Below are 27052 nucleotides of genomic sequence, written 5' to 3'. Positions count from 1 at the left end.
GTTCTCAGAGAAAACCCTTATGGAAAATTAAGTAATCTTCTCCACTTAAAACCTTATATTAAATACAGATGAATGAATATGGCCTTGCTCGCCAAGCTTTTGTCTGACAATTTTTAAAAAATATTTTGTTTGGATATTCACAAATTTATTTGTGTAGTTGGTGTGAAGATGAAGACTTCGAGCACCAAGCGAGTATTTGAATGTCTAACCAATATGTCCGTTGGAAGCTAACCATGGTGAAGTAAATCAAACCCAGGTTAAGCTTACTTCTTTGGGACCACATTCATGGGGAACCGACGAAAAAGAATTTGCAGTGGTTCAGCCATAAGGACAGTTTGTCTGTATGTGCCCAGAAGTGATTTAGACATCTTGGCTTTGACTTCGACAAAGCGTGTTTCAAGACTGCAACCGGCAATACGGATTGCAAGGAAAGCGACTTGTCTTAACACAAGGAAGCCCTAGCTTATATGGTTATAAATAGAGGCTTACATAGAGAGAGAGTTAGAGTGTGTTAGAGAGAACATTCGAGATTGTAAGAAGGAGAGAAAAACGTGTGAACTTTTTTTTGGTCCTTTTGAGGGAGAGTTCTACAGAGTGAGTCTAAGTACTAGTGAAGGGTATTAGGCGGTCACTTGTAAACTCTATCTTGCAAAACACAATCTCAGACTTTAGTGGATTCCGAGCTGTGACTCGGCCCAGACGTAGCTGCCCTTTTGGGAGTGAACTGGGTTACCAAACACGCTTGTGTTCTCTCGGTTACCTTTTTTTTTTCCTGCAACTCATCCTCTTTCTCTCTCTGTTCTTCCTCTGCATCAAACATTGATTCCTCTGTTCTGAAGTTCCGCTAGAACAGAGCAAGTTTCCTCTTTTGTCTTGGTTTGTTTGGTCTTCTCCCAAGGAAAGTCGACGCCTTTGGGGTTAAGGAGTCTCAACAAATTGGTATCAGAGCCGTGGTTCCCTGTTTTGTGGTTCTGAAGAGTTACTCAACACTGAACCATGTCTGGGGTGAGAATCGAGGTTGAAAAGTTTGATGGTCGTGGAGACTACACGATGTGGAAAGAAAAGCTTTTGGCTCACCTGGATATGCTGGGTTTGAGTGCTGCCCTCAAAGAATCTGAGACAGCTGGTGAGGAGGGTAAAGACTCGAAAGAGTCAACCGAGGATGACAAAGAAGAACGTGAGAAAGGTGAAGCATTCGAAGAGAAGAAAAGAAAAGCTAGAAGCACCATTGTGTTAAGTGTTACGGATAGGGTTTTGAGGAAGATAAAGAAGGAAACATCTGCTGCAGCGATGTTGAACGTGTTGGACAAGCTGTACATGTCCAAAGCTCTCCCAAACCGGATCTATCTGAAGCAGAAGCTCTACGGCTTCAAGATGTCTGAAAATCTGTCTATTGAAGGTAACATAGATGAGTTCCTTCACATAGTTGCAGATCTAGATAACCTTAATGTAGTTATCTCTGATGAGGATCAAGCTATACTATTGCTTATGTCACTACCTAGACCTTTCGACCAGTTAAAAGATACTTTGAAATATAGCTCTGGTAAGTCTATATTGTCTCTAGATGAGGTCACTGCTGCCATTTACTCTAAGGAATTAGAATTTGGGTCGGTAAAGAAAAGTATCAAAGGTCAGGCTGAAGGGTTGTATGTCAAGGATAAGGCTGAGAATAGAGGTAGAAGTGAACAGAAAGAAAAGGGTAAAGGGAACAGGTCTAGGTCCAAGTCCAAGTCTAAACGAGGGTGTTGGATCTGCGGTGAAGATGGCCACTTCAAGGCATCCTGTCCCAACAAGAATAAGACTCAGTTCAAGCAGAATCAGGGAAACAACAAGGGTGAAACATCAGAGGGACAAGGGAACTTTGTTGAAGCAACTGGTCTTTATGTGTCAGAGGTTCTGTCCTCAACTGACATCCATCTAGAGGATGAATGGATAATGGACACTGGTTGCAGCTATCACATGACTCATAAGAGGGAATGGTTTGATGAGCTCGACGAGAATGCTGGAGGTTCTGTGCGGATGGGTAACAAAACAACTTCAAAAGTCAGAGGAGTCGGGACTATCAAGATTAAGAGTGACACTGGTCCCATGGTAACTCTCTCGAACGTGAGATTCATTCCTGACATGGATAGAAATCTCCTATCACTGGGAACTTTCGAGAAAGCTGGTTACAAGTTTGAATCAGAGAATGGGAGACTGAAAATTAAATCTGGCAGTCAAGTCTTACTTGAAGGAAGACGATATGACACGCTGTACCTGCTCCATGGAAAACCTGCAACTGACGAATCACTTGTTGCGGTGAAAGCAGCTGATGATACAATCCTCTGGCATAGAAGGTTGTGTCATATAAGTCAGAAGAACATGAACATTTTGGTGAGAAAAGGTTTTCTAGACAAGAAGAAAGTGTCAGTCCTAGATACATGTGAAGATTGTATCTACGGGAAAGCTAAGAAGGTGGGGTTCAACTTGGCTCAACACGACACAAAGGAGAGACTTGAATACGTTCACTCTGACTTGTGGGGAGCACCGTCAGTACCGTTGTCGTTGGGAAGCTGTCAATATTTTATCTCATTCATTGACGATCACACAAGAAAGGTCTGGGTTTACTTTCTGAAGACCAAAGACGAGGCTTTTGAAAAGTTTGTTAGCTGGGTTAGTCTAGTAGAAAATCAGAGTGGAAACAAGGTGAAGACTCTGAGGACTGACAACGGCTTGGAGTTCTGCAACAGATTGTTTGATGGGTTCTGCGAAGAAAAGGGAATTCAAAGACATCGAACGTGTGCGTATACACCGCAACAAAACGGTGTTGCAGAACGCATGAACAGAACGATCATGGAAAAAGTTCGAAGCATGCTCAGTGATTCAGGATTGCCAAAAAGATTTTGGGCTGAAGCAACACACACTGCAGTGCTTCTCATCAACAAGACTCCTTGTTCAGCACTTAACTTTGAGTTTCCAGACAAGAAGTGGTCAGGGAAAGCTCCTATCTACAGCTACTTGAGAAGGTATGGGTGTGTCACGTTTGTTCATACTGATGATGGCAAGCTAAGTCCTAGAGCTAAGAAGGGAGTTCTTGTTGGTTATCCTAGTGGAGTTAAGGGTTACAAAGTGTGGCTTATGGATGAGGGTAAATGCGTGATAAGCAGAAATGTTATTTTTCAAGAAAACGCAGTTTACAAGGACCTGTTGCAGAAGAAAGAGCAAGAACTCGGTGGGGAAGATCAGCAACCTGAATCTTACCTTGACTTGGATCTCGAAGCAGATAGTGATATCAGCTCAGGTGGAGACCATTTTTCTGTACAGAACACTACTGCATCCAGAAGCCCTGCAACACTTACTCCACTTCAAAGGGCAAGAAATAACATTATCGAGACTGAAGTACATCAATCTCCATTAAGTTATCATCTTGCTCGAGACAGAGAAAGAAGGGTGGTTCGAGCACCAAGAAGGTACGATGACGAAGATTACTTTGCTGAAGCTCTCTACACAACAGAGGATGGAGATGCAGTAGAACCTGCAGGTTACAGCGATGCAAAACGAGATATTAATTGGGATCAGTGGAAGCTAGCTATGACAGAGGAGATTGATTCTCAGGTTAAAAACGATACCTGGACGGTTGTTACCAGACCAAAGGACCAGAGAATCATTGGCAGCCGATGGATATACAAGTATAAGCTAGGTATCCCTGGGGTTGAAGAACCAAGGTTCAAAGCTAGGCTCGTCGCCAAAGGATATGCTCAAAGAGAAGGAGTAGATTACCATGAGATCTTTTCTCCAGTGGTAAAACATGTTTCTATCAGGGTTTTACTCTCGATAGTGGTTCAAGAAGATCTTGAATTGGAGCAGTTGGACGTTAAAACGGCATTCCTCCATGGGGAACTAAAAGAAAAGATCTACATGACACCTCCAGAAGGTTTTGAATCTATGTTTAAAGAGGATGAGGTGTGTCTCCTGAATAAATCGCTGTATGGACTGAAACAGTCACCAAGGCAATGGAACGAGAAGTTTGACAACTACATGGGTGAGATTGGCTTTGAAAGAAGCCACTATGACAGTTGTGCTTACATCAAGTCATTGTCCGATGGGTCTATGGTGTATCTACTATTGTATGTCGATGACATGCTTGTAGCGGCAAAGAGCAAGGAAACTATAGCCGCATTAAAAGAGGAGCTTAGCAAGAAGTTCGATATGAAGGATCTGGGAGTTGCTCAAAAGATCTTGGGTATCGATATCATCAGAGATCGCAGTGCAGGTACTCTTTGGATGTCTCAAGAAAGCTATTTAAGCAAGATCCTTAAGACATTCAACATGTCTGAAGCAAAGCCTGCAGAAACTCCACTGGGAGCTCAGTTGAAGTTGCGTTCTGCTACAAAGGAGAAATTGGAACGAGATGAAGAGTATATGAAGTCAGTACCTTACTGCAGTGCCGTTGGTAGTATCATGTATGCTATGATCGGCACTCGTCCTGATTTAGCCTATCTAGTAGGCATTGTGAGCAGATACATGAGCCAACCTATAAAGGATCATTGGCTTGGAGTCAAGTGGGTTCTAAAGTACATCAAGGGGACTTTGAACACGAAGCTGTGTTACAAGAAGAAGAATTCAGAGTTCATGATTGAAGGATACTGTGATGCTGACTATGGCTCCGATCCTGACAGAAGAAGATCTATCACAGGCTTGGTGTTTACGCTAGGAGGTAACACCATAAGTTGGAAGTCCGGTCAGCAGAGAGTTGTATCTCTCTCCACAACCGAGTCTGAGTACATGGCATTAACAGAAGCTGTAAAGGAAGCTGTTTGGCTAAGAGGGTTACTGAAAGATCTCGGTTACGAACAGAAGAGTGTGGAGATATTCTGTGATTCGCAGAGTGCCATTTCACTCTCGAAGAACAATGTGCATCATGAAAGAACTAAGCACATTGACATAAGGTACCACTACATTCGTGAGATCATTGAAGATGGAGTGGTGGAGGTGACCAAGATATCCACTGAAATCAATCCTGCGGATATCTTCACCAAGATCGTACCTGTGTGCAAGTTTAAAGCTGCTTTGAACTTGCTGCAGGTCAAGTCTGAGTAATAAACTCAGGGAAGCCGAGTCAGGAATCCGGGAAACTAAAGTCAGGTTTTACTAATCTCTCCCTACCGTTGTGTGTTGTTGTTTGATTGGCTTGATCCTCATGTCTTCAGGTGGAGATTTGTGAAGATGAAGACTTCGAGCACCAAGCGAGTATTTGAATGTCTAAGCAATATGTCCGTTGGAAGCTAACCATGGTGAAGTAAATCAAACCCAGGTTAAGCTTACTTCTTTGGGACCACATTCATGGGGAACCGACAAAAAAGAATTTGCAGTGGTTCAGCCATAAGGACAGTTTGTCTGTATGTGCCCAGAAGTGATTTGGACATCTTGGCTTTGACTTCGACAAAGCGTGTTTCAAGACTGCAACCGGCAATACGGATTGCAAGGAAAGCGACTTGTCTTAACACAAGGAAGCCCTAGCTTATATGGTTATAAATAGAGGCTTACATAGAGAGAGAGTTAGAGTGTGTTAGAGAGAACATTCGAGATTGTAAGAAGGAGAGAAAAACGTGTGAACTTTTTTTGGTCCTTTTGAGGGAGAGTTCTACAGAGTGAGTCTAAGTACTAGTGAAGGGTATTAGGCGGTCACTTGTAAACTCTATCTTGCAAAACACAATCTCAGACTTTAGTGGATTCCGAGCTGTGACTCGGCCCAGACGTAGCTGCCCTTTTGGGAGTGAACTGGGTTACCAAACACGCTTGTGTTCTCTCGGTTACCTTTTTTTTTTCCTGCAACTCATCCTCTTTCTCTCTCTGTTCTTCCTCTGCATCAAACATTGATTCCTCTGTTCTGAAGTTCCGCTAGAACAGAGCAAGTTTCCTCTTTTGTCTTGGTTTGTTTGGTCTTCTCCCAAGGAAAGTCGACGCCTTTGGGGTTAAGGAGTCTCAACAGTTGGAGCAAGGAAACAAATCTTGCTAAGAAAATTTGACAGCAAAACGTTTCTTTGGAGTTTATTTGGAAGTGGAAACAAATCTTGCTAAAAGAATTTGAGAGCAAAGCGTTTTCGGGATAAGACATATGTTTAATTATATTTAGGTTGTTGTATTCATTGTATTGCTCGATCGATGTCTCACATTTTGTAGTTGTATTGATTTGAATGACTATTGGTGGTGATTGAGGACATTAGCTACATCGGAAATCGCTGTAGATGTTGTCATCATTTGTACAATTGGCCCCTTTCCACATTTCACCTCAAAATATAAACACATTGCGGCAACATTTCTGTATGCTTAGGATATAAAGTATGAAATTTAACAAAACAGGTTGCGGAAACATTTCAAGAGGTTTTAAAACAAACCAAACCAAGAAACTAAAATAAATAAATTAAGATCTCTCTAGTCGAATGATGAAAGGTAAGATAGATGTTAAATTAGTGGCCTAAGTAACTTGTTGATTAGTTGTATTGTCTCATTCATAAACAACAAAACCTTAACAGAGCAAAAAAAACTCTATACAGCTCACAACACTCTTTTCTTTCTTTTTTTAGCGTTAGAAACGAACAGATTTTTTTTTTTCAGAAGTTATTTCGATTGGGAGGTTGTTAGAAAAGAACATAAAGATGAAGCTCATGGTTGATATGAATCCGTGGTTGATATGAATCTATCTTCTTAGAGCTCCATAGTTCCTTGTAACCTGCATTTACAAGTTGTACTATAAAGTGAGCTTTTGATCTGAAATGTAATATAAGAACTTGCTTAAACCGGCAAATAAGCACGAAGCAACGAAACAATGGAAAATAGATCATGTGATTAACAAACCCGAGGCTGAGATCTGTTAAGCTTCTTCTCTATGTCTTCATCATCTTCGTCCTCGTCATCGTCTTTGCTGAGTAGCCTATGAAGTGAAGAAGAGCTTTCGTTTTTTCTACCACGTTTTGAAGTCCCGGAACCTCTACCTCTGCCTCTCTTAGTAGTAGCTGGTCTTTTACGTCCTTTGCCTTTAGTGTTCTCATCGTCCTCCTTTAATAAATATCAACACAAGAATCATGATGCATATTTACTTCAAATAGAGAGATAACAGTGCCAAGAGATATATGCTTTTATGTAAACTATATGGGCTTTCTAATTGTAGTGAATAAATAACGGTGTAAGAAATGTCAATACCGAAGTGCTGTCAACTTTGTTAAAATGTTCTGGCTCTGCTTCTTCGCTTGAAGGAGAATCTACATCATCTTCTTCAATGGCGGAAGCACTTTTGAAGGAAGCTGACGCAGCAGCTGAAGCAGATCTACGAAAGACAAATCAGGGACGTAACCTTAGCTAACCAGTGATGCCAATAAAAGCATTCCACGTCCTTGAATCTTACCCTAAACTGGTTAAACGTAATTAAAAAGTTACCTTTGAGACTGGCGAAAACCAAGAGAACCATCAAGAGTGGTCTGCTTCATCGCACTTGAGGCCTTACCACGGCCTCTTCCTCTGGTTGGGGCTTTAGCTCTACCACGAGATGTATTAGCAGTCGATGAACCTCTTCGTCCTCTAGTGGCAGGCTCTAAACCAGACATCTGAGTCGTGTCTTCATCATCACTGAACGAAGCATTCGCAATGCCACTGCTTCTTTTCGTCAAATTCTGTACCAATATCAGGTAGAAATAGCATTGCGAGTAAGCAGGATAGAGAGGTGAGTATAAAATTCTGTACCAATATTCTTAAGAGTGAGAATTTACACCTCTGATGTCAATCCAGTGGATAAGAACTGTGAGGAACCAGTGGGCCGAGTGGACCTATCTTTCAAGCGTTCCTGCACAAACAATAATGCAAGTCAGATCGACGTTCGACTGATTCCCATTGATTTGCGGCAGAAAGTAACCAAACATTAAATCTTTCTTGCCTCTAAGCACTCTCCCACTTTAAGAATCAAGTCCTCTTCCTCAATTTTCTGGGCATCTGAATCCTTTGCAAGTTTACCCTGTACAAAATGGGAAGAGATTAATCATAAACGATAATAAGGACGTGCTAATAAATATAACATCCTACGCAGGAATTAGTCTCGAATGGTGAATTACAACAAAAGTTACATACCCGAGTCTCTTGAAGATTGTACTGAACACATGAGTAGAAAGCTAGTTTATCATCTTTGTTCACAAAATTGTGAAGAGCAACATCCAGATCGTTAACTGGAAGGATCTCCATTTTCTGCACAAGAGGATAGAATGATCATCCCATAGTGTACTCGTGCCCATTAGGTAACTATCCAAGTATCTATACCCTTCTGTGGCGATGTTATAGAGGGGTAGACGATAAAAACAAAATCATAAGAAAAGAGGGTTGCAGGATGTACCAGGTTGTTTTCAGCTACCAAAGCTTCTATATTTTGCTGGTTCAGTTCTTCTGGACGAAGCCTCTCAGAATCATCGATGCTGGCTGTGAAATGGAAGATCGAAATATATAATAACTAAACAGATCAATAAAATGGTCCAACTGTTTTACTATCAAGACATGCATCATTGCCATATACAATTCGCTAGACAACAAATTATAGAAATTTCGGTTCCATTAAGTATCCAATATGCTAACTAGAGATAAACCGTAGGGTTGGCAGAATTCTGATGCTACAGGTTATACACTGAGAAACATTATAACAAGTCAAGTGAAAATTAGACACAATACATCAATATCAAGCTCCACACAACAAAGGAGGTTATCATAGGCCCATACTGTTCTCCATTACTATATTTCAGATTATGTAGCTTGCTAGTTCCTCTTATACCCATCCATCAATAAGCAATTCCAAGCTAGAGTAAAAGCAAACGCAACAATTTAATCCCGAAATAATTGAATACATTGCTAATACACTAATTCCCATACCTTCGCTCCGACCCTTCTTAGAAGCCTTGGAAAATATTAAAATGTCCTGAGGATTTGCAACCTGAAAGTACGTGAGAATTTGTCATAAGTTTGCCCAACATTCTAGAACGCATGGTCAGCATCATGTTACACAGTAACTAATTTTTAAGTACCTTTCCCACATATTTCTGTCCAAACCTTTGAGGATTTATCGTCATAAATCCAGAGTAATCTACCTGAAAGATTCAACCCGATCTTAGTCTTTCTTTAGTCATTTAATATTCATAATAACAAATATGTGTGTGTGGCTATGGTGTGCATGCATCAAACTGGCAGAGCCTAGCCTCTAGTTTTGTAGGAAAATAAAGGTTCAATTATATGTTGCTAGAAGTTGCAGCAGAGTGAAGAAAACTTGGAAACAAATTACCTTGATTCGAACCAATGGGAGTTTGATCTCTGATCTGTTGACAGCTTTTTTGCTGGCTTTCTCTATTAGACTTCTGACCTAACAATTTTGTAGATATAGTAGAGAAATTTAAAAAAGGAGGCAGGAGAGAAAAATGTCCACATGAACTATGAGAAGGGGGAATAGTTTACCACTTTATCCAAGTGTTCGAGAATTGAGTTTTGATCATTGGGATCAATATCACCTTCATCCTTTAAAACAATCTGCACTCTGAAAATATGTAAGCAAAGAAGTCTGCCACCACCATAACATATATAAGCAAAATAAACTTTACCTCTGTATACTCAAAAGGCCTCACAGATGTCAGAGGTATCTTTGTAGGACGATACTGATTACCCTGTAACTCATGTATTTTCACTCAGGCTTACATGCTTGATTAAAAAGGCTAAAATCTATATAAGAAGTATATAGACTAAGCAGTACCAGCGAAGTGAATATGAAATTTTAGATTGTTTGGTGAAGAACCTTGATTTCTAAGAGAAGAACATGCTTTGGCTTTGATTCCCCGTCAATAAGCGACGTTGCCACAGATGATCCCGGTTGTGTGATGTGGAAGCCCATTCCAGATACCTCCTTCAAAAGTTTATCGCTTTCAGCTCAAAGAGGCAATGAACATGGTGCCTCACTCTTATTTAAAAGCAATAACTCCAAAAATCAAAATTTTAATGGACCTGGGGGTCGATAAGGCATTCATGCTCATGTCCCCACACAATGAAGTCGAGGAACCGTGGAAGAAAGTGCTCACTTATTGCATTTTTGGGGTTTGATTTCACCCTGCAAGTCACAGCATATGAGTACGGAATCAAACTTTCATATATAGAAGGGTAAGAAAAGGATCTAAAAATATATTATTGCAATGAAATGATCTACCTATTTTGATGAAGGACCAGAATGTTGAACCAGTCAGATACATCACATCCTTCTTGAACTTCAGGCCTCATCCATTGGACAGCATGTGGAGTCTGTGAAACAAATGAATATAAAAACAATAATAATTGTATAGCAAAAGGTTAGTATCCTCTGGATTACCTGAAACATTCTATTGAGACGTTCATCCCTGATGTTTCCTAAACCATAGAGAGCCACGGTTGTTGAACCCTGAACATTTATTTGATTAAATGATAGTCCAAGAAGTCTGGGAGGAGATAGGTGTCTAAGTTAAAAAATTCTTTACACCAACCTTCCTCATAAGTATAGGGTAGAGGGAAATCTGGCCAACACCTGAACCACCAAGAACCATCTTTCCAAAATAGTTCACAAGGTTGCATGCGGAAAGAATATCAATTGCAGAAAGGTTGTCCTGTTGGCAGAAGCGACATAGAACAGAAAAACAATAAAATGCGTATTTACTAAGTAATCCAGTATCTATTCAAATGAGTTTGTATAACAAGAGTCTGTAGATGTAAATTATGTACCACTCCGGCTGGATCATCATGGTTTCCATGAATACTGAACACGGGCAAGCCTACATTGAAGTGTGGATCCTCGTAATTTACATGACCAAATCTGTAGCCAGATAATAATGTCAAGGAATAGAGATTAATCAATATCTTGAAAAACTATGTGTACAACAAACTATGTATTATACACAAATTTGATTCAATCTGCCAATTAGTTGGTAATATTTTCTGATATGATATCATTAATAGCAGAAGAGTAGAGTCTCACGCATTCTGAAAATTTACAGTCTGGTCGCTGACTACTTGAAACTGCACTGGTTTATCATTGAGACAGTGGCGACGAAGAATTTCAATGGCTTTGACAAGTGTGGTTCTAGAGGGTTTATTCTCATGAAAAAGATCACCTCCGAGGAGTAAGAAGTCCACCTGTTTCAAAAGAGTAAAAATAGATGAAATGAAACTTTCTTAGAGTTCTTCCTTGCAGTTGGTTGAATTTTTTTTTGTCAGGCAAAATACCATTCACTAGTTATCAAGATGATCCAAACGCTTGATAATACTGGCTAGGGATTAGTCAATATCAAACCTGTTTCTCCTCCGCTATAGAACATATCTCTTCAAAAGCCTTAAACGAATCATGCCGCCTGATTTCATCCTTCTCCATGTAGCCCAAGTGGCAATCAGTCGCCACAAGTACTCGCAGTGTATCACTAAAATCCTCCCTGTCAAGTTTTACAAGCACACACACTGACACTCGTAAGTTTTTTTATGAAAAAAAAAGTAACAATTGTAGAGATGGCAACCTTAAGCATTGAATCTATACAATCATTTTTGTTTATCACTGAACACGGAAAGATAGAGCTTAGATGACGCATTTCACATTAATAACACAGCTCGCAGAAGCAGACATAGAACAAGAGCAAAAAAAACCTCTCATCCATTTCTTGGGTCAATGGGTCCTAGCATATTTTCTCATCTTTTGCATATCATCATAGTTAAACATTTATAAGTATCCATGAAAGAGTGAGAAAAAAAAAACAAAGGCAAAAGCTCACCTAGACATGATAACAAGTGCTTGCAGCTCAGTAAACCTGAAAAAAAAAAAAAAGGACCAAAACGAAAAAATAAACATACAAAATATAACAAATGGGAAACAATCTCAGAAGGTTCTCAGATACGAATCAAGCCCAACATATCACTGATTGAATCCATTCAGCTAAAACCCTAACGAATGTAATTAAAAATCGCCATTTAAGTTCCTAAAAACAAAATTAAAACTCCAAAAAAGGATTTGAAAGCGAAATTGTACAGAACTTAAAAAAATGGGTATAAAATGAAGCGTATTGTTCAATCCAATTAACCATTTAAATCATTAGGAACTGATTCCAGAAATTCCCTTTAGTTCTCTCGCACTTCCTCAGTAGCCAGTGTAGATATAGAACCCTAACCTGGTCTTTGTAAAGGATTAAAGTGACGAGACGGAGCTCCGGTGACCGGAAACAGTGAGAATAACGACGGAGTGAAGCGAGATTGAGAGTCGGAGGAGACAGGCGCGGGGGAATTTTCAAAGCTCAGAGGCAAAAGAGAGAAGAAGAAGAAGGAGGACCCAAATTAGGGAGACGAAAACTTGTACTGAGGTGAATATATTTACATATATGGTCCTCCCTATTAGTTTCGTTTTATCTTTATGTTCCCAAACTTTTGAAAGTTTAATTTCTGTGAATTTTAGTTTTCGGTTAGGTTTTTGGTTTGCTTGTAATCAAAAACAATGTTAATTAACATGTAAATCAAATAATTATTCCTTTATATGTAATTCTCCCCTTTTTTTCTTATTATATAAAGTTTGATGTCCAAGTTACTCGTTAACAAGATTATGACATATGTCAATTTTATTATTCAGATGTTGACACATATCAATTCTAAATTTATTAAAAAAAAATGTAAAAATTCAAAACCTACAAAAAAAAAATGTTTTATGTAAAAGTAAAATAGAGAAAAGAAAACCTTATTTTATTTAAAATATTAAAAAAAAAGTAAACTTCCAAATGTAAAACAAAAGTTTTTTTTAACAGTTTTAAAAATATTAAAAGGCAATTACAAGAAAATTATAAAAATTTAAATGCTTTTAAATTTAGAAAAGATCATTCTAAGGAAATTCTATATATAATAAAATTCAAAATTATAATATTGTTTACTTATTTTAATTTTAAGTTGCTAATTTTACAAGAAAATGATTACTTTTTATATAAGATAAAAAATAATTGTGAAAATTATACAATTAATTACTGTTTCTAAAAAATGTAAATACTCACCTTTACATAAAGAAAAATATTGTTGAAGTTCCAAATATAACCCTATTAAACTAACACAATAAATAAAATAATAAATTATTTGTGAGGTTAAACTTGTTAATTTACATAGTTTCTTAATTTGCATTAAATTCTCTAGAATGACAAGTAATAAAAACCGGAGGGAGTATAAGATAGGAGTATGTAATATTAACGTATGCGTTTCGTAACTATAAAAATGTTAAAATGAAAAAACATATAATTGGTTATTTAATGTGTTCATAAAGACAATTTTTGGTAGTAGTAAAGACTAAAGAGTAATTACAGAATTTTTTCTTTGTTTCACAAAGACTGTCTTTTTATATTTCCAATGTTATTTTTTACATCAAATTTTATAATTTACCCTTAACCCAAAGCTTTTTTATATTAGATTTAAATGATAAATTAGTTATTAAATAATGACATATATGTATAATTCAAGTTTTTCTTAATTTGTGTGCAATGTGTCAAAATGACACTCTTTGTTAAACAGAGGGAGTATTTGTGTGTACAAATACACTTTTAGTGGTAATGTAGATTTGTAAATGGATATACATTAGTGTATTATAGCAAAAAAAACAACTATTTTCTATAACTAAAAGTTTATCTCTTTACTTTTATATATTGTTTTTACTTACGAAAAGAATTAAATATATTATTTGTTAAATTTTATTTTATTTTATTAACTTTGAACTCATCTACAACTATTTTTTTTAACTAAAAGTGTATCTATTTATTTAATCTTTTTCAACCAAACAATAAATTAAAAGGAAATTGTTCGAGTAGTTGTCCAAGCCGGAGGGAAGGTGTTTACAAAAGAAACTTCAGAGATGAGAGAACACGAAACACAGGCAAGACAATCCGTCTTCAGATGCACGCGGGATCCAAGAGATGGAGAATAGTGGGAAGGACTGCAAAGAGTTAAACTCATCTAGCAGGTTGGAGGAGACTGCAGCATAGTGAGTAACTCAGCAAAATCAGTCTCGAAATGTTGACAAGCGATCCCTACAGCACGTATCCGCTACATGGCCCACAAAAACGCTTCTAACTTTGTATTCAGGGGGAAAGGCTCCGTCTTAACACTTGCCCCCAACCAACAAGGTTTGCTCCTCACCTATGCAACACCATCAGCCCAATCCTGAATGCACATTGGTTGCTTTCTAAGAACCATCAATTTGACAACAAGGTGAAGAAACCTGGACATCCGAAGACGAAGATGGAGCTTACATAATCACCGTAAAAGAGAGCCTCTTTCCAGTCTAACTTATCGCCTAAATCCTGAGAAATTATATCATTCGGCTCGATCTCTAAACCTTGAAATTTTTATTTATTTATGGTCTTTCAGATTGTTCATAAAACCCATGGTAATTGAAGAAGTTGATCAGGATCACCCTGTTGAGAGGCATCCCTCCAGAAAACAAAATCCAAATTCGAGTACACCGACTCATATGGAAAACTCTCTCACGAGACTGGAGTCAGAGATAAATCTCAAATTTCATAAGAGCGAGGGCATTCAAAGAAAACATGATTAATACTCTCAACTAGAGAGTCACACATTTTACAACAAATATCACATTCGACACCTCGGTGTATCTCTTTACTTTTATAGATATTTTTACTTACTAAAAATATTTACTTTCTATTCTTAGTTAAATTTAATTTTAATTTAAAAACTCTAAACCCGCATATCGGGCGGGTCCTAATCTAATACTCTATAAGATTAACAACAACAAAAAAAGACATATCTTATTATATAAAGTTGGATTTTGAAAGTTAGCCATTAACAAGATTTTGACATGTGTAAATATTAATATTTAATAGGTAGAATTTGATTACAACAAAAATAAATTTTTTTAAAAAAAAATATTAATAATGTAAAAAGATAATTATCAAAAATTACAGAATTTATAAAAAAAAAAAATACAAAGTTTTTTAAATAATTATGAGGAGATTTTATATATATATTTCATAAATTCGAAATTCTAATATTAAATTTTTAATTTTAAGTTATTAATTCTATAAAAAATATAGAAAAAGGGATTAAGGATAATTTACATTTAATTATTAAATCTAAATTTTAAAAATACTCACTTCTATATAAATGTAGATCATATTTAAATAATTTATTAAAAACACTGCTTTCAACTTTGTTTAATTGGAATTTCTTTTTAATGGGAGGAAAACAAATTCTAATTTCTTTAAACCAAAATTTTCTCATACTTTCTCCTTTTTAATAGGGAATAGGTAATGTTAATATGTTGACCCAAAAAAAGATTCATATATGCATCTTCTTATCCTAATACTGTATTTTAAAATTTATTATAATTTTTTTAGATTATTTTGTTTAATTTATATTTTTGTCTTTTCATTATTTGGGATTGATATATTACTGTGCCTATAATTTTATATTTTTCTTTAATTATACCAAATTGATTTTCTTCTAATTTCTCAACCTTGATTTGTTTGTCATAAACCCTTCTTTTTTTTCAAACATAAATATTACCATTATTCATTCAATCCCAAAGGGAGATAACGTGTATAAGCTCATCAACCTAACAGATGGATAAAATAGCCTAATTAAACACAATCTTAATACAAACATAGATAGATAGATTGGAAAAACATAAATCATTGTTGAGAGATCCATAGGAGCTGAAAGACTGTGACACCCTCGTATACGAAAAGGTTTAAAATAATTGATTTAGCCACATGTCATCAAAATGCACTTATTTTTTCAGTCAAACTTCATGATGGGTGACCTTCGTGGAAGTGATTGTCGGAACTGTGCGAGTAAGGACAAAACAGATAAATTTGTTGATTAGTAGGATCAGTAAACAAGTTTTTAAAGTCTCCCAAACGTAACAAACCGGCCATCGAATATGGGTGGGTCCACGGCCGGGAATAGATGTAGGGCCCACTTAGGAAGGTGGGCCCATGGACTGTGAGTGGACATAAGCTCACTAATCAAGGTGGTGGTTGAGGCGTTACAAAGACAGATGCTACATCATGGTGTTGCAAAGAAACTTCCACAAATATATTGGGAAGTTTAATATTAGTTACTATCAAAAGATTTTGTGATGTTGGAAAAAGGCTTTTACTTTCATTGGTTGTTAGAGCAAGCCATTTTGAGATAACAAAAAGACGTGAACATTTCTCTCCACTCAGGAGGAGGGCAGAGCCGAAGTTCTCTCTATGGTGGTGATGGTTGGACACAAGGTTATCTCCCCAAGGAAGGAGGGTGGAGGAGGTTGGACGCAAGGTTATCTCCCCAAAGGAGGAAGGTGGAGCCAAGTTTCTCTCCATGGTAAAGGAGGTTGGACACAAGGTTTTGTGTATAACGGATGAGGGTGGAGCCGAGGTTTTCTCTATGGTGGTCATACATTATTTTGATAATACATCATCGATTAGTATATTATGCAATATATAAACTCAATAAGTCAACTCTTTTACTTTCACTTCTGCATAGTTACTATCACGAATACATTGAGAAATTTAACATTAGTTGTTATCAAAAGATTTTGTAACCTTCGAAAAAGGTTTTTTACTTTCATTACTTGTCGGAGCAACCCATTTTGAGATAGCAAAAAGATGTGAACATGTTTTCTCCACACAGGAGGAAGGCAGAGCCGAAGCTCTCTCTATGGTGGAGAAGGTTGGACAGAAGGTTATCTTCCAAGGGAGGTGAAGGAGGTTGGACGCAAGGTTATTTCCCCAATGGAGGAAGGCGGAACCAAGTTTCTTTCCATGGTGGAGGAAATTGGACGCAAGGCTCTCTCCATAAGGGATGAGAGTGGAGCCGAGGTTTTTTTCCATGGTGGTCATACATTATTGTGATGATACATCATTGATTAGTATATTATGTGATATATTTTTATTCAAAATGTTTTTTGAGCCAACAATTTTAGTAATTAAAATACTATACAGAAGTGAAAATAAAATATTTTAGTTGGCTTAATGTGTTCATATTCACTTTTTCTAGGTGGTGATAAAGAATTTCTTTGTAACATAGAGTATATTTAGATGTAAAAAATACACTTTTAATAGTAACATACATAAAAGATTTGTAAATGGATATAAATCAATGTATTATAACAAAATAAAATTTATTAGTAACATACAACAAATTTTAATATATTTTTATTAAATTTAATTTAATTTATAAAATTTTAAACCCGCACATCGGGTCCTCATCTAGTATATAATAAAGTATATAGTTTTAATGATTTTTTGTCTAATCGGTTTGGTTTAGTTAATTTGCAAGAATTGATTTTGGTTCGGTTTATGTGTTGGATTTTAAAATTATGAAAATCAAACCGTTTAAAACAACAAATTTCGGTTTTGTTCTAGTTAAAGATTTTGGTTATGGTCCCCCCCCCCCCACCCCACAGTCTTACAAGGCTTCGCTCAATATTTTAAAATGGACTTAAACTGCCTCGGCCCATAAAGACTTTTTTTTGTTTTTTTGCTTTTCATATTATTATTAAAAAAAAAAACAGAAAAAAACAATAGAGAGAAACTTACAAAATAATTTAGGAAACAAAGATATGCCCAAAGAGTACAGCGAGTATAGAGAACAATGGTCTAAAAATAATGTAATAAACAATAATGAAAGAGAGATAAAGAGTTGGAAGATCGAATGAATTTTGAGGTGGGGAGACGTTAGAGAGTGATGGTTAGAATTGCCATATGTAAGTTATGTACATATTCTAAAGAGATGACAAATTACTATGTTGGAGTTTAGTGAACAAGGAAGCTCAAAATACTTTTATTACTTAACAACCCAACAAAAATGAACATTTCATGAGACTCATGCCAAACACATATCTTCTATCTTCCACTTTTTCTATTTTATAAACTCGGTTTCATATATATGCTGACAATATAAACTCCATGCTTAAGATTATATATGTGGTATATCTCCTTTATCGAAAATATTTATACAGAGATATAATAAGAGATATAACAATTTTTGTGTTGTTACCGCTGATAATTTTTGGATTGGAGATCCACTAATTAACCTCATATCCAAATTCTCATGAATCCGAATCAAGCATGCATACAAAAATAAAGTGGCCGGCGATGAGTAATCATTTATTTAGAAGATAATCAAACGATATCTCCATGAAATATTAAAATGTTTTTAATTGTATAGACACATGAAGGGCTTATAAGTTTTTTTTTGTTAAAGAGTTTTTATAAATATATAAAATAACAAGTTTACATAATATAACTAATACAAGCAAAAAAAATAGAACGAAGACTAGCAACAACTAGAAAAGTGAAAGATTTAAAACCAAAAAAGAGAAAACAGAGCCGAACGCTTGTTAAGAAACTAACTTATCTAACAGTGAAGAAGAGCTCGCTTCAAGCCCAATTGCAACATAGAACTACAAGGGGTTATAAGCTAAGGAGGCGTTGGTGAATAGTTAGTGGATTAACCGTCACTTGACTGACATCAACAAACCAGGTATGTATAATCATCATGTAGAAGACAATCAATCGATAACTAAGTACATGAGAATATTAGATGGTTCTAATTGTATTTGGATCATGAGCAATTTTGTTTACCGTCATGTATACTATGCATACTTGTATATATGTATATTTAATCTTTTCTTTGTCTTAGTGAGGTCTACTAATTAAAATTGTACACTACGTCGAAATTGACTAGAAAGAACACAATAATACAATAAAACGAAGCTTCTTGTTACATCCATCAACGAGTTTCTCCATAACCCATAAACAATAAAACGAAGCTTATTTATGATCAAGAACAGAATTAATTATCATTTAAGAAAAAATTACTGATAATAGATACAAACTTATCATTAAGAAAAGCTTAGAATGTTTATATAAATTAAGCCAAATTACTTCAAGATTAAGGGAATATTTGCAATATTTGTTTTTGCACGCAATAAGATTCCATCTACCGATCGAGTCTTAAAACTTTACATCAACTGTCTATTTTTCTTTTGGATATTGCTTAAAAGTTTGTAACTATACGAAACTAGAATCATTATTCCTTTCCGACACTTCTTATTTTATTATTTTTAATCATTATTTTAACATAACTAAAATTATTTTTAAAGATATATTGGTTTTAGGGCTTATAGTTTGAGTTTGTAGGTTTATATTAAGTTCGAGACATTAATTACGCAAAAAAAAAGAATAAAAAAAAAGGAGATATGACAAACATATATATATATAGAGAACTAACATAATCTTAAATTTTTTTAGTTAACTTAACTTGAGAACTGACATAATCTTAATTTTTTAGTTAACTTAAGTAAAGCAGATAGATTGAAACTATAACAACATTAGTCCTCTTGATTTGCCGTGAGTGTGGCCAACATCTCATTCGCTTGGGTGAGTTCCTTCTCATAATCTTCCTTTTTCTCCATCAACTCTAACATCTTTTCTTGTAAATCATTTTGAGCCTCACAGTCAGCTTCACTGGTCATCTTCTCGTCCAATTTGGTGAGCTTCTCAGAAACACCGGTATGCCTTTTGGTTAAGTTGTCAAGATGGTTCTTCGCTTTTTCAATATCTTTCTCCAGTTTTGTTGGTTGTGGAGGGCTCTCGACCGATGGTGGTGGCGGCGGCCATGGTTGGTCTTGAGTGGCAAAAGGGCCTCTTCCTCTCCATCGCCAGAGCCGGAGGAAAGCCGGCGAGTAAAGAAGCGGGATGAGATGCTTCTCAAACTTAGGCTTCTTGAAAACATTTCGTGAGAGAGAGAAGTGTATATATGTGTGATCGAGAAGAAAGAGAGAGTGAGTGTTAGATCCATAGATTGCATCACTTCATATATAGGAATAACTTGGTGGGCAATCTTTGTACGTTTTTAATTAGTAGATTTCAAGTTTCTAACCAAACTAGATTTTAGCCCATGGTACACTGCGATATTATATTTTTTTATATTTTATATAACTTAATAAAAAACATTATGTTGGATCAAATATATATTTTAAAAGTTTTATATAATAATATTGAGATATTTGTAATTTTATTTGCTTTATCTATATACTCCCTCTGTTTTTTTTTTTGTCATTTTAGAGTAAAAATTTTGTTTTCCAATACTTGTCATTTTAGGTTTTCAATGTATATGTTTGGTAAAAATACCAATTTTATCTCAACTATTTTAATGCTTTGACCCAAAAAAAAAAAGAAAATGTATTAAAAAAGTGGTATAATAGAACATTGATTTATTTTCTTAATTTGTGTGCAAAGCTCTAGAACGACATGTAAAAAAAGCTGGAGGGAGTACAAATTATTATTTTTATTTTTGTCAACCATAAAAACTTGTTTTCTTTTTTTTTTTTTGCTTTTTCATATATTATTTCACAAAAAAAAACAAGAGAGAGAAGAAACTTACAAAATAAGACAGGAAACAAAATAATGTAATAAACAATAATGAAAGAGAGATAAAGATTTGGAGGATCGAATGAATTTTGAGGTGGGGAGACGTTAGAGAGTGATGGTTAGAATTGCCATATGTAAGTTATGTACATATTCTAAAGAGATGACAAATCACTATGTTGGAGTTTAGTGAACAAGGAAGCTCAAAATACTTTTATTACTTAACAACCCAACAAAAATGAACACTTCATGTGACTCATGCGAAACACATATATCTTCTATCTTCCACTTTTTCTATTTTATAAACTCGTTTTTATATGCTGACAATATAAACTCCCATGCTTAAGATTTTATGTGGTATATAGCGAAAATAATATAACAATTTTTGTGTTGCGCTACCGCTGATAATTTTGGATTGGAGATCCACTAATAACCTCATATCCAAATTTTTATGAATTCGAATCAAGCGTGCATACAAAAATAAAGTGGCGTTGAATAATCATTTAGAAGATAAACAAACGATAGCTACATGAAATATTAAATGTTTCTAATTGTATAGACACATGAAGGGCTTATAAGGAGGCGTTGATGAATAGTTAGTGTAGTAATCTTCACTTGACTCACATCAACAAATAGGTGTAATCATCATGTAGAAGACAATCAAGCGATAACTACATGGGAATATTAAATGGTTCTAATTGTATTTGGATCATGATCACTTTTTGTTTACCGTCATGTATACTATATATGCATACTTGTATGCATATTTAAACTTTTCTTTGTCTTAATGAGGTCTACTAATTAAAATTACTAAATTATCACTTTCTTGTTTTACTATAATAGCATATTAGCATATATGTTGTCTCGACAAACTTCTATTTAAGCAACAGAAATATATAATGTCCATTTTTTTTTTATCTAACAGTGTTATTTCTACTCTTAATCTAAACCCGTTATTCTACTAAAATTAACGTAACGTTTATATATCATATGCACACCTTTGTTCTTCATTATCAACTATTGTGTCATTTCTTATCAGCTTATGGTACAATGTCAGCTTTATGTTATTTTATTTCAACTTTGTTTTACTAATTTAACAGGATGAATTAATAATGATATCGTATATTATTGAATCGACAAGGATATATACAGTCACCATCTAGATGTTTGTTTGCTTCTCTAGTATACTACAAAAGCTTTTAAAAATATAAGAAACAAATCCTTAAGATAAAAAACATCTATGACGATGAAGAAAAAGAACAAAACCTTACGTTGATGATGCTCTTGTCAAATTACAGGAACACCCTCCACCTCTGAACTGAGCATTTTTTTTTTTTATAGATTGTAACTAAAATATAGTCGTGAGATATCTTACTAAATATTGGCTTCATGTTGAAGTGATCATTTTTTTATTAATAATCAAATTTTGGGTTTAATACCATTTAAAATACTACATTGTTCCTTGCTATTTATATTTTATTCTTTTCTTTCCATTCATCACCTGTTATTAAACATGTAAAAACTTGGTCCCTCATGAAAATTTGTTACAAGTTTTTACATGTTTGTGTGTTACTACTTGCTACTAGTTGACTACGTACAAAAGTAAAATAATTTTTCTACAACATTTTAAATTAGGAATTTACTCTGACTAATGTAATAAATATTCATATATAACAATAATTAATAACATTATTAGGCATTGGGAAAAAAAATTACAAGGGCATAATGGTAAATTGATTAGCATCTCCACCTTAGAATATCCTTTTTCTTAGACAATTAGACAACGTTTCTCTTCATTCTCCAAAAAAAAAAAAGAAAAAAACTCTTTCCATTGTAGAGAACTTCACAAGAAGAACTATTTAATTTTATCTTATCCCTCTCCCTCTCTCTGTGTTGCATGCGTTTAGCTAGTACTCTCAATGGCCACAGAGCAAGAATTCACACGGACGCTACGTTTCTCACGCGACTCACGCGCGTCAAGCAGCGTTGGATACTACTCAGACGAAGACAACACTGAGGAGGAGGAAGAGGAAGAAGAAGAGGAGATGGAAGAGATTGAAGAGGAGGAAGAGGAAGAAGAAGATTCACGTGTAGGGCTCACGTGCGGAGGAAGAAGAAACGGGTCAAGCAATAACAACAACAAATGGATGATGTTGGGTCGAATACTTGACCCGAGATCCAAATGGGTTCAAGAATGGAACAGAGTCTTTCTCCTCGTTTGCGCGACGGGTCTGTTCGTAGACCCGCTTTTTCTCTACACCATATCGGTGAACGATGCGTGTATGTGTCTCCTCGTCGACGGCTGGCTCGCTCTCACCGTCACTGCCTTACGCTCCATGACCGATCTTTTGCACTTGTGGAATATTTGGATTCAGTTCAAGATTGCTCGCCGGTGGCCTTATCCCGGCGGAGATAGCGACGGCGATAACAACAAAGGACGTGTGACACGTGGCTCTACGAGGATTGTTCCACCGTACGTTAAGAAGAGAGGGTTCTTCTTCGATCTCTTCGTTATCTTACCATTACCTCAGGTTAGTTTAGCCAATATTTTAATTGTCTTATTTTAAAGAATACTGATTTTGATTGTTATTTCTTTCTAAACTACAGAAAAATCCATGGAGAAAAATTTGAAATTTTACCAAACTCATTAGAAATCGTTCAACACTATGTTATTTAAGTTGTTTTGGACGATCATACCATTTGGTTTTAATATGCACTTACTTATTTAAGTCGTTTTGGACGATCATATCACTTATTTAATATGCACACATTTAATCGCTCCAAGTTTACTTTAGAATATGATCATTTAGATAGTGACAAACGTTAATAAATATTTCTACATATGGAGGAAGATTTCTTGCGAGTTAACAATACAGTTACTAGCATTGTTTAAAGGCACAATCATAGTAATCAAATCTAGTACTGAACTAAAATTGACTAATCTAGAAAAAAGAATCTTATATCTAAATAATTATATGGTCTGAAAACACTCACTTAGTCTGACCTAATCATGTTCGTGTGTGGACCAAAAATAATACAGTTCATTCGTTTTCAATTATCTATTCGTATTGTACATTTTTGTTTTCTTGTTACAATTATTTAATTTAAAAGTTAGAAATAAAAATATTGAGAGCAGGTGGTGTTGTGGGTGGTGATACCCTCTCTTCTAAAGAGAGGCTCTGTGACTTTAGTGGTGTCAGTTTTGCTTGTAACATTCCTATTTCAATATCTACCGAAGATATATCATTCAGTCCGTCATCTCCGCCGCAATGCTACTCTCTCCGGTTACATCTTCGGCACCGTCTGGTGGGGAATTGCACTAAACATGTTTGCTTATTTCGTCGCCGCTCATGTAAGTTATCTTATCAACTGTTTTTCATTACTTAGTATATGTAAATTTATCATTTCACGGCGGATTGGGATTTCAATGATTGAGGTATACACATATACAACTTATTTTACGACTAGTTGTGTATTGTGATAGTCCATATAGTTTTGAGCAATTGTCAAGAAGTCTAGTTAAATGATTTGCATGTTTTATTTTTTTGAGTGGGTAATTTAATAAAATTACTAATCCATGGAGAAAGAGTTGAATTTTTCAGGTGCCGAATAATTATATTTTATAAGATTTTAGTTGTAAGATTATTTAAGGTACCTAAAAATTTTTCACATGGACCTTTTCCATTGCTGTGGGAGTTTTCTTTTAGAAGAAAAAATAAATCAGAAAATGCCAAATTGAGAAAAGATTTGTTAGGAGGAAGGTATGATTCTTTCGATCACACAAGTCGCAATCAGATTATTTAATGAAACTAAACACAGTTGCTTTGGTTTTTTACGTATGATTAAATTACGAAAGTCTTCGTTAGAGTAATATTAAAATATGCAATCATTAGCTTAACTTTTATTTATCCCTGGATGACTCATCAGGTTACTATTTACAATTATAATCCCCTACTATCTCATATATATGTTTATGAACTATAGGCAGCAGGAGCATGTTGGTACCTGTTAGGAGTTCAAAGATCAGCGAAATGTCTTAAAGAACAATGTGAAGATACGATAGGATGCGACATAAGGATGTTGTCATGTAAAGAACCAGTGTACTATGGCACGACCGTGATGGTCCTTGATAGAGCTAGACTGGCTTGGGCACAAAACCATCAAGCCCGATCTGTTTGCTTAGATATCAACACTAACTACACATATGGTGCTTATCAGTGGACCATTCAACTTGTGAGCAATGAAAGCCGGTTGGAGAAAATCCTTTTTCCTATCTTTTGGGGTCTCATGACTTTAAGGTATTTCATATCCTAACTGGTTTAATTGTTCAACTTTCAAAACCAGCACGGTGTGAATTTTAGTTAATTCTTCACAGAAGAAACGTCTGACCAAATTTAATCGAATAAATTTTTATCTTTAATTCATTTGTTTTTATTACATACTTAATCAGCACATTTGGAAATTTGGAGAGCACAACAGAGTGGTCGGAGGTTGTCTTCAATATAATAGTTCTAACAAGTGGTCTTCTTCTCGTTACCATGTTGATCGGTAATATCAAGGTACATATACATATATCTATATATATATATAGCTAAACATTTTTTCTGATCATAATTTAGTTAATAAAATGGTAATTAAGCTAAGGAAGTCTGATATGATGCAAAATTAAAAATAAAGGTCTTTCTGCACGCAACAACTTCAAAGAAGCAAGCAATGCACTTGAAAATGAGGAACGTAGAGTGGTGGATGAAGAAGAGACATTTACCGTTAGGGTTTAGGCAGCGAGTCCGGAACTATGAGCGGCAGAGATGGGCCGCTATGCGCGGTGTAGACGAGTGTGAGATGGTTCAGAACCTTCCGGAAGGTCTTAGGAGAGACATCAAATACCATCTCTGTTTAGATTTGGTCCGACAGGTTAGATTCATTACAATTAATTATTTACTACTAAAAAGAAGAAGAAAGCGATTTAACGATGATTGATCAGTCAGTAGTTGGATTTTTGATAGGTTCCATTGTTTCAGCATATGGATGATTTGGTGCTTGAGAATATATGCGACCGTGTAAAGTCTCTTATTTTCACCAAGGGAGAAACAGTAAGTTATCTTCAAAACCAACTTCTGAAATATATTTTTTAATGTCACGAAGCTATCTAGTTTAGAAAATCATATTATAGACTTATAGAGCGGAATAAAAATATTCAAAGACAAAACATAGAAAACACTTAAACAACTCTTAAAAATTTGCAAAACTTATTAACTTATTTATTCTTATGTGCTAAAAGGTTTCGTTTTATTGGTCTAGAATTTAATTCATCCACATGTGATTCTTTATCGCAATTGTAGCATGAAACTGATTCATAGAAATCGATCAATATTTTGTGATTGGGTTAGTTTTTGAAAGATTGTGCGACAACTTTGTAATTAATTCCATTGAAATTTGTTTGTTATATATTTTTTTTCTTTTGTTGCATTTAAAGAGATCGTAACGGGTTTCTAAACCATTGTGTAACGTGGGAGCCAAGAAACCTTTCAACGATTAACACAAAGTAATGTTCTTGTTTTAAATGCAGATTCAGAAAGAAGGAGATGCAGTGCAGAGAATGTTATTCGTGGTGAGAGGTCATCTTCAAAGCAGTCAGTTATTAAGAGACGGCGTCAAGAGCTGTTGCATGTTAGGTCCGGGAAATTTTAGTGGCGACGAGCTTCTCTCGTGGTGTCTCCGACGGCCCTTCGTGGAGAGGCTACCGTCGTCTTCTTCAACGCTTGTAACACTCGAGACCACCGAAGCATTTGGACTCGACGCCGAGGACGTTAAGTACGTGACGCAGCATTTTCGTTACACTTTTGTCAATGAGAAAGTTAAACGCAGTGCTCGCTATTATTCTCCTGGTTGGCGGACTTGGGCTGCGGTTGCGGTTCAGCTAGCTTGGCGGAGGTACGACTCATTTTTTGAGTATATTAAACTCATTGAAATCATTTTCAAAAAAAAAAAATGAAAATTTTCTTTAATTTTGCATGTTAAAAAAATGCATAACTATGTTCTATTTTATCTCTCAAATTATAAGCAACCAAAATAGAAAAGTGGTAGTTTACGAGCTTCTTTTGTTTATCTAAATACAAATTGAAGACATTTTTAATTATGTGAGAATGGAATTACATAGAAAGTAAGTAGTTTTCATTAACGTGACAGGTACAAGCATAGGCTAACGTTGACCTCACTGTCATTCATAAGGCCGAGAAGACCATTGTCGAGATGTGCTTCGTTAGGAGAAGACAAATTGAGGCTCTATACAGCAATCTTAACCTCTCCGAAGCCTAATCCCGACGATTTCGATGATTATTGATTGACACTATATCACTATATTTATTATCTCTACTATTTTTTTTTCTTCAAAATTCCTTACTACATTATTTCTGTGGTCATCAATTTTTATTTATTTTATATATATAATTAGTCATAGAATAGCATATGATTAAATTAATAAAGAATATGGTAGCTTTAGCCTTTAGCTAAACAATTTGGTACACATAGGTGAAAAACAAAGGGGGATTTTGTGGAAAATAAATGAAAACAACTTAGGGTATGAATGGTTGCAGTGGTTGGGCGGACAAATCCATCAGCGGACTGGACCGCTTTTTATT

At 35.5% G+C, this 27052-nt stretch overlaps 2 protein-coding genes across 3 annotated transcripts; one reads left to right on the top strand and one right to left on the bottom strand.

Moving 5' to 3' along the window:
• Positions 1-6426: 6426 nt before the first annotated feature.
• LOC104761450 (double-strand break repair protein MRE11) lies at positions 6427-12385 on the bottom strand. Of its 2 annotated transcripts, none has more exons than XM_010484531.3 (23): positions 12177-12385; positions 11784-11819; positions 11315-11450; positions 11000-11157; positions 10747-10837; positions 10512-10631; positions 10361-10429; positions 10202-10293; positions 10003-10105; positions 9797-9904; positions 9606-9668; positions 9463-9534; positions 9293-9370; positions 9039-9101; positions 8887-8947; positions 8360-8442; positions 8101-8214; positions 7910-7987; positions 7748-7819; positions 7417-7649; positions 7183-7306; positions 6838-7038; positions 6427-6712 (listed from the first exon to the last, which is right to left on the bottom strand). In XM_010484531.3, the coding sequence occupies exons 2-23, from the start codon at positions 11789-11791 to the stop codon at positions 6680-6682; spliced, it is 2160 nt and encodes a 719-aa protein (XP_010482833.1). In that variant the 5' UTR covers positions 11792-11819; positions 12177-12385; the 3' UTR covers positions 6427-6679. The 2 variants fall into 2 exon arrangements, with proteins under 2 accessions (XP_010482833.1, XP_087355619.1); XM_087499493.1 differs by having other exon boundaries at positions 11248-11450; positions 12177-12349.
• Positions 12386-22152: 9767 nt separating this feature from the next.
• LOC104761449 (cyclic nucleotide-gated ion channel 4) lies at positions 22153-26868 on the top strand. Its single transcript, XM_010484530.2, has 8 exons — positions 22153-22942; positions 23548-23763; positions 24396-24709; positions 24862-24970; positions 25089-25325; positions 25418-25504; positions 25981-26345; positions 26601-26868. The coding sequence occupies exons 1-8, from the start codon at positions 22331-22333 to the stop codon at positions 26752-26754; spliced, it is 2094 nt and encodes a 697-aa protein (XP_010482832.1). The 5' UTR covers positions 22153-22330; the 3' UTR covers positions 26755-26868.
• The last annotated feature ends 184 nt before the right edge of the window (positions 26869-27052 follow it).

Source organism: Camelina sativa, chromosome 18 (assembly GCF_030686135.1).
Source record: "Camelina sativa cultivar CO46 ecotype springtype chromosome 18, ASM3068613v1".
NCBI lineage: Eukaryota > Viridiplantae > Streptophyta > Magnoliopsida > Brassicales > Brassicaceae > Camelina > Camelina sativa.
This window is presented reverse-complemented; position numbering and strand designations above follow the sequence as displayed.

What these genes read in the sequence shown, in the direction of transcription:
- LOC104761449 (XM_010484530.2), top strand. Translation starts at nt 22,331, where the DNA reads ATGGCCACAGAGCAAGAATTCACACGGACGCTACGTTTCTCACGCGAC. An exon ending in GTTTAGATTTGGTCCGACAG is followed by an intron (nt 25,326 to 25,417) that starts GTTAGATTCATT and finishes GATTTTTGATAG; the next exon opens with GTTCCATTGTTTCAGCATAT. An exon ending in TTTTCACCAAGGGAGAAACA is followed by an intron (nt 25,505 to 25,980) that starts GTAAGTTATCTT and finishes TTTTAAATGCAG; the next exon opens with ATTCAGAAAGAAGGAGATGC.
- LOC104761450 (XM_010484531.3), bottom strand. An exon ending in AATGCCTTATCGACCCCCAG is followed by an intron (nt 9,905 to 10,002) that starts GTCCATTAAAAT and finishes AAACTTTTGAAG; the next exon opens with GAGGTATCTGGAATGGGCTT. An exon ending in TCCCATTGGTTCGAATCAAG is followed by an intron (nt 9,102 to 9,292) that starts GTAATTTGTTTC and finishes TGAATCTTTCAG; the next exon opens with GTAGATTACTCTGGATTTAT.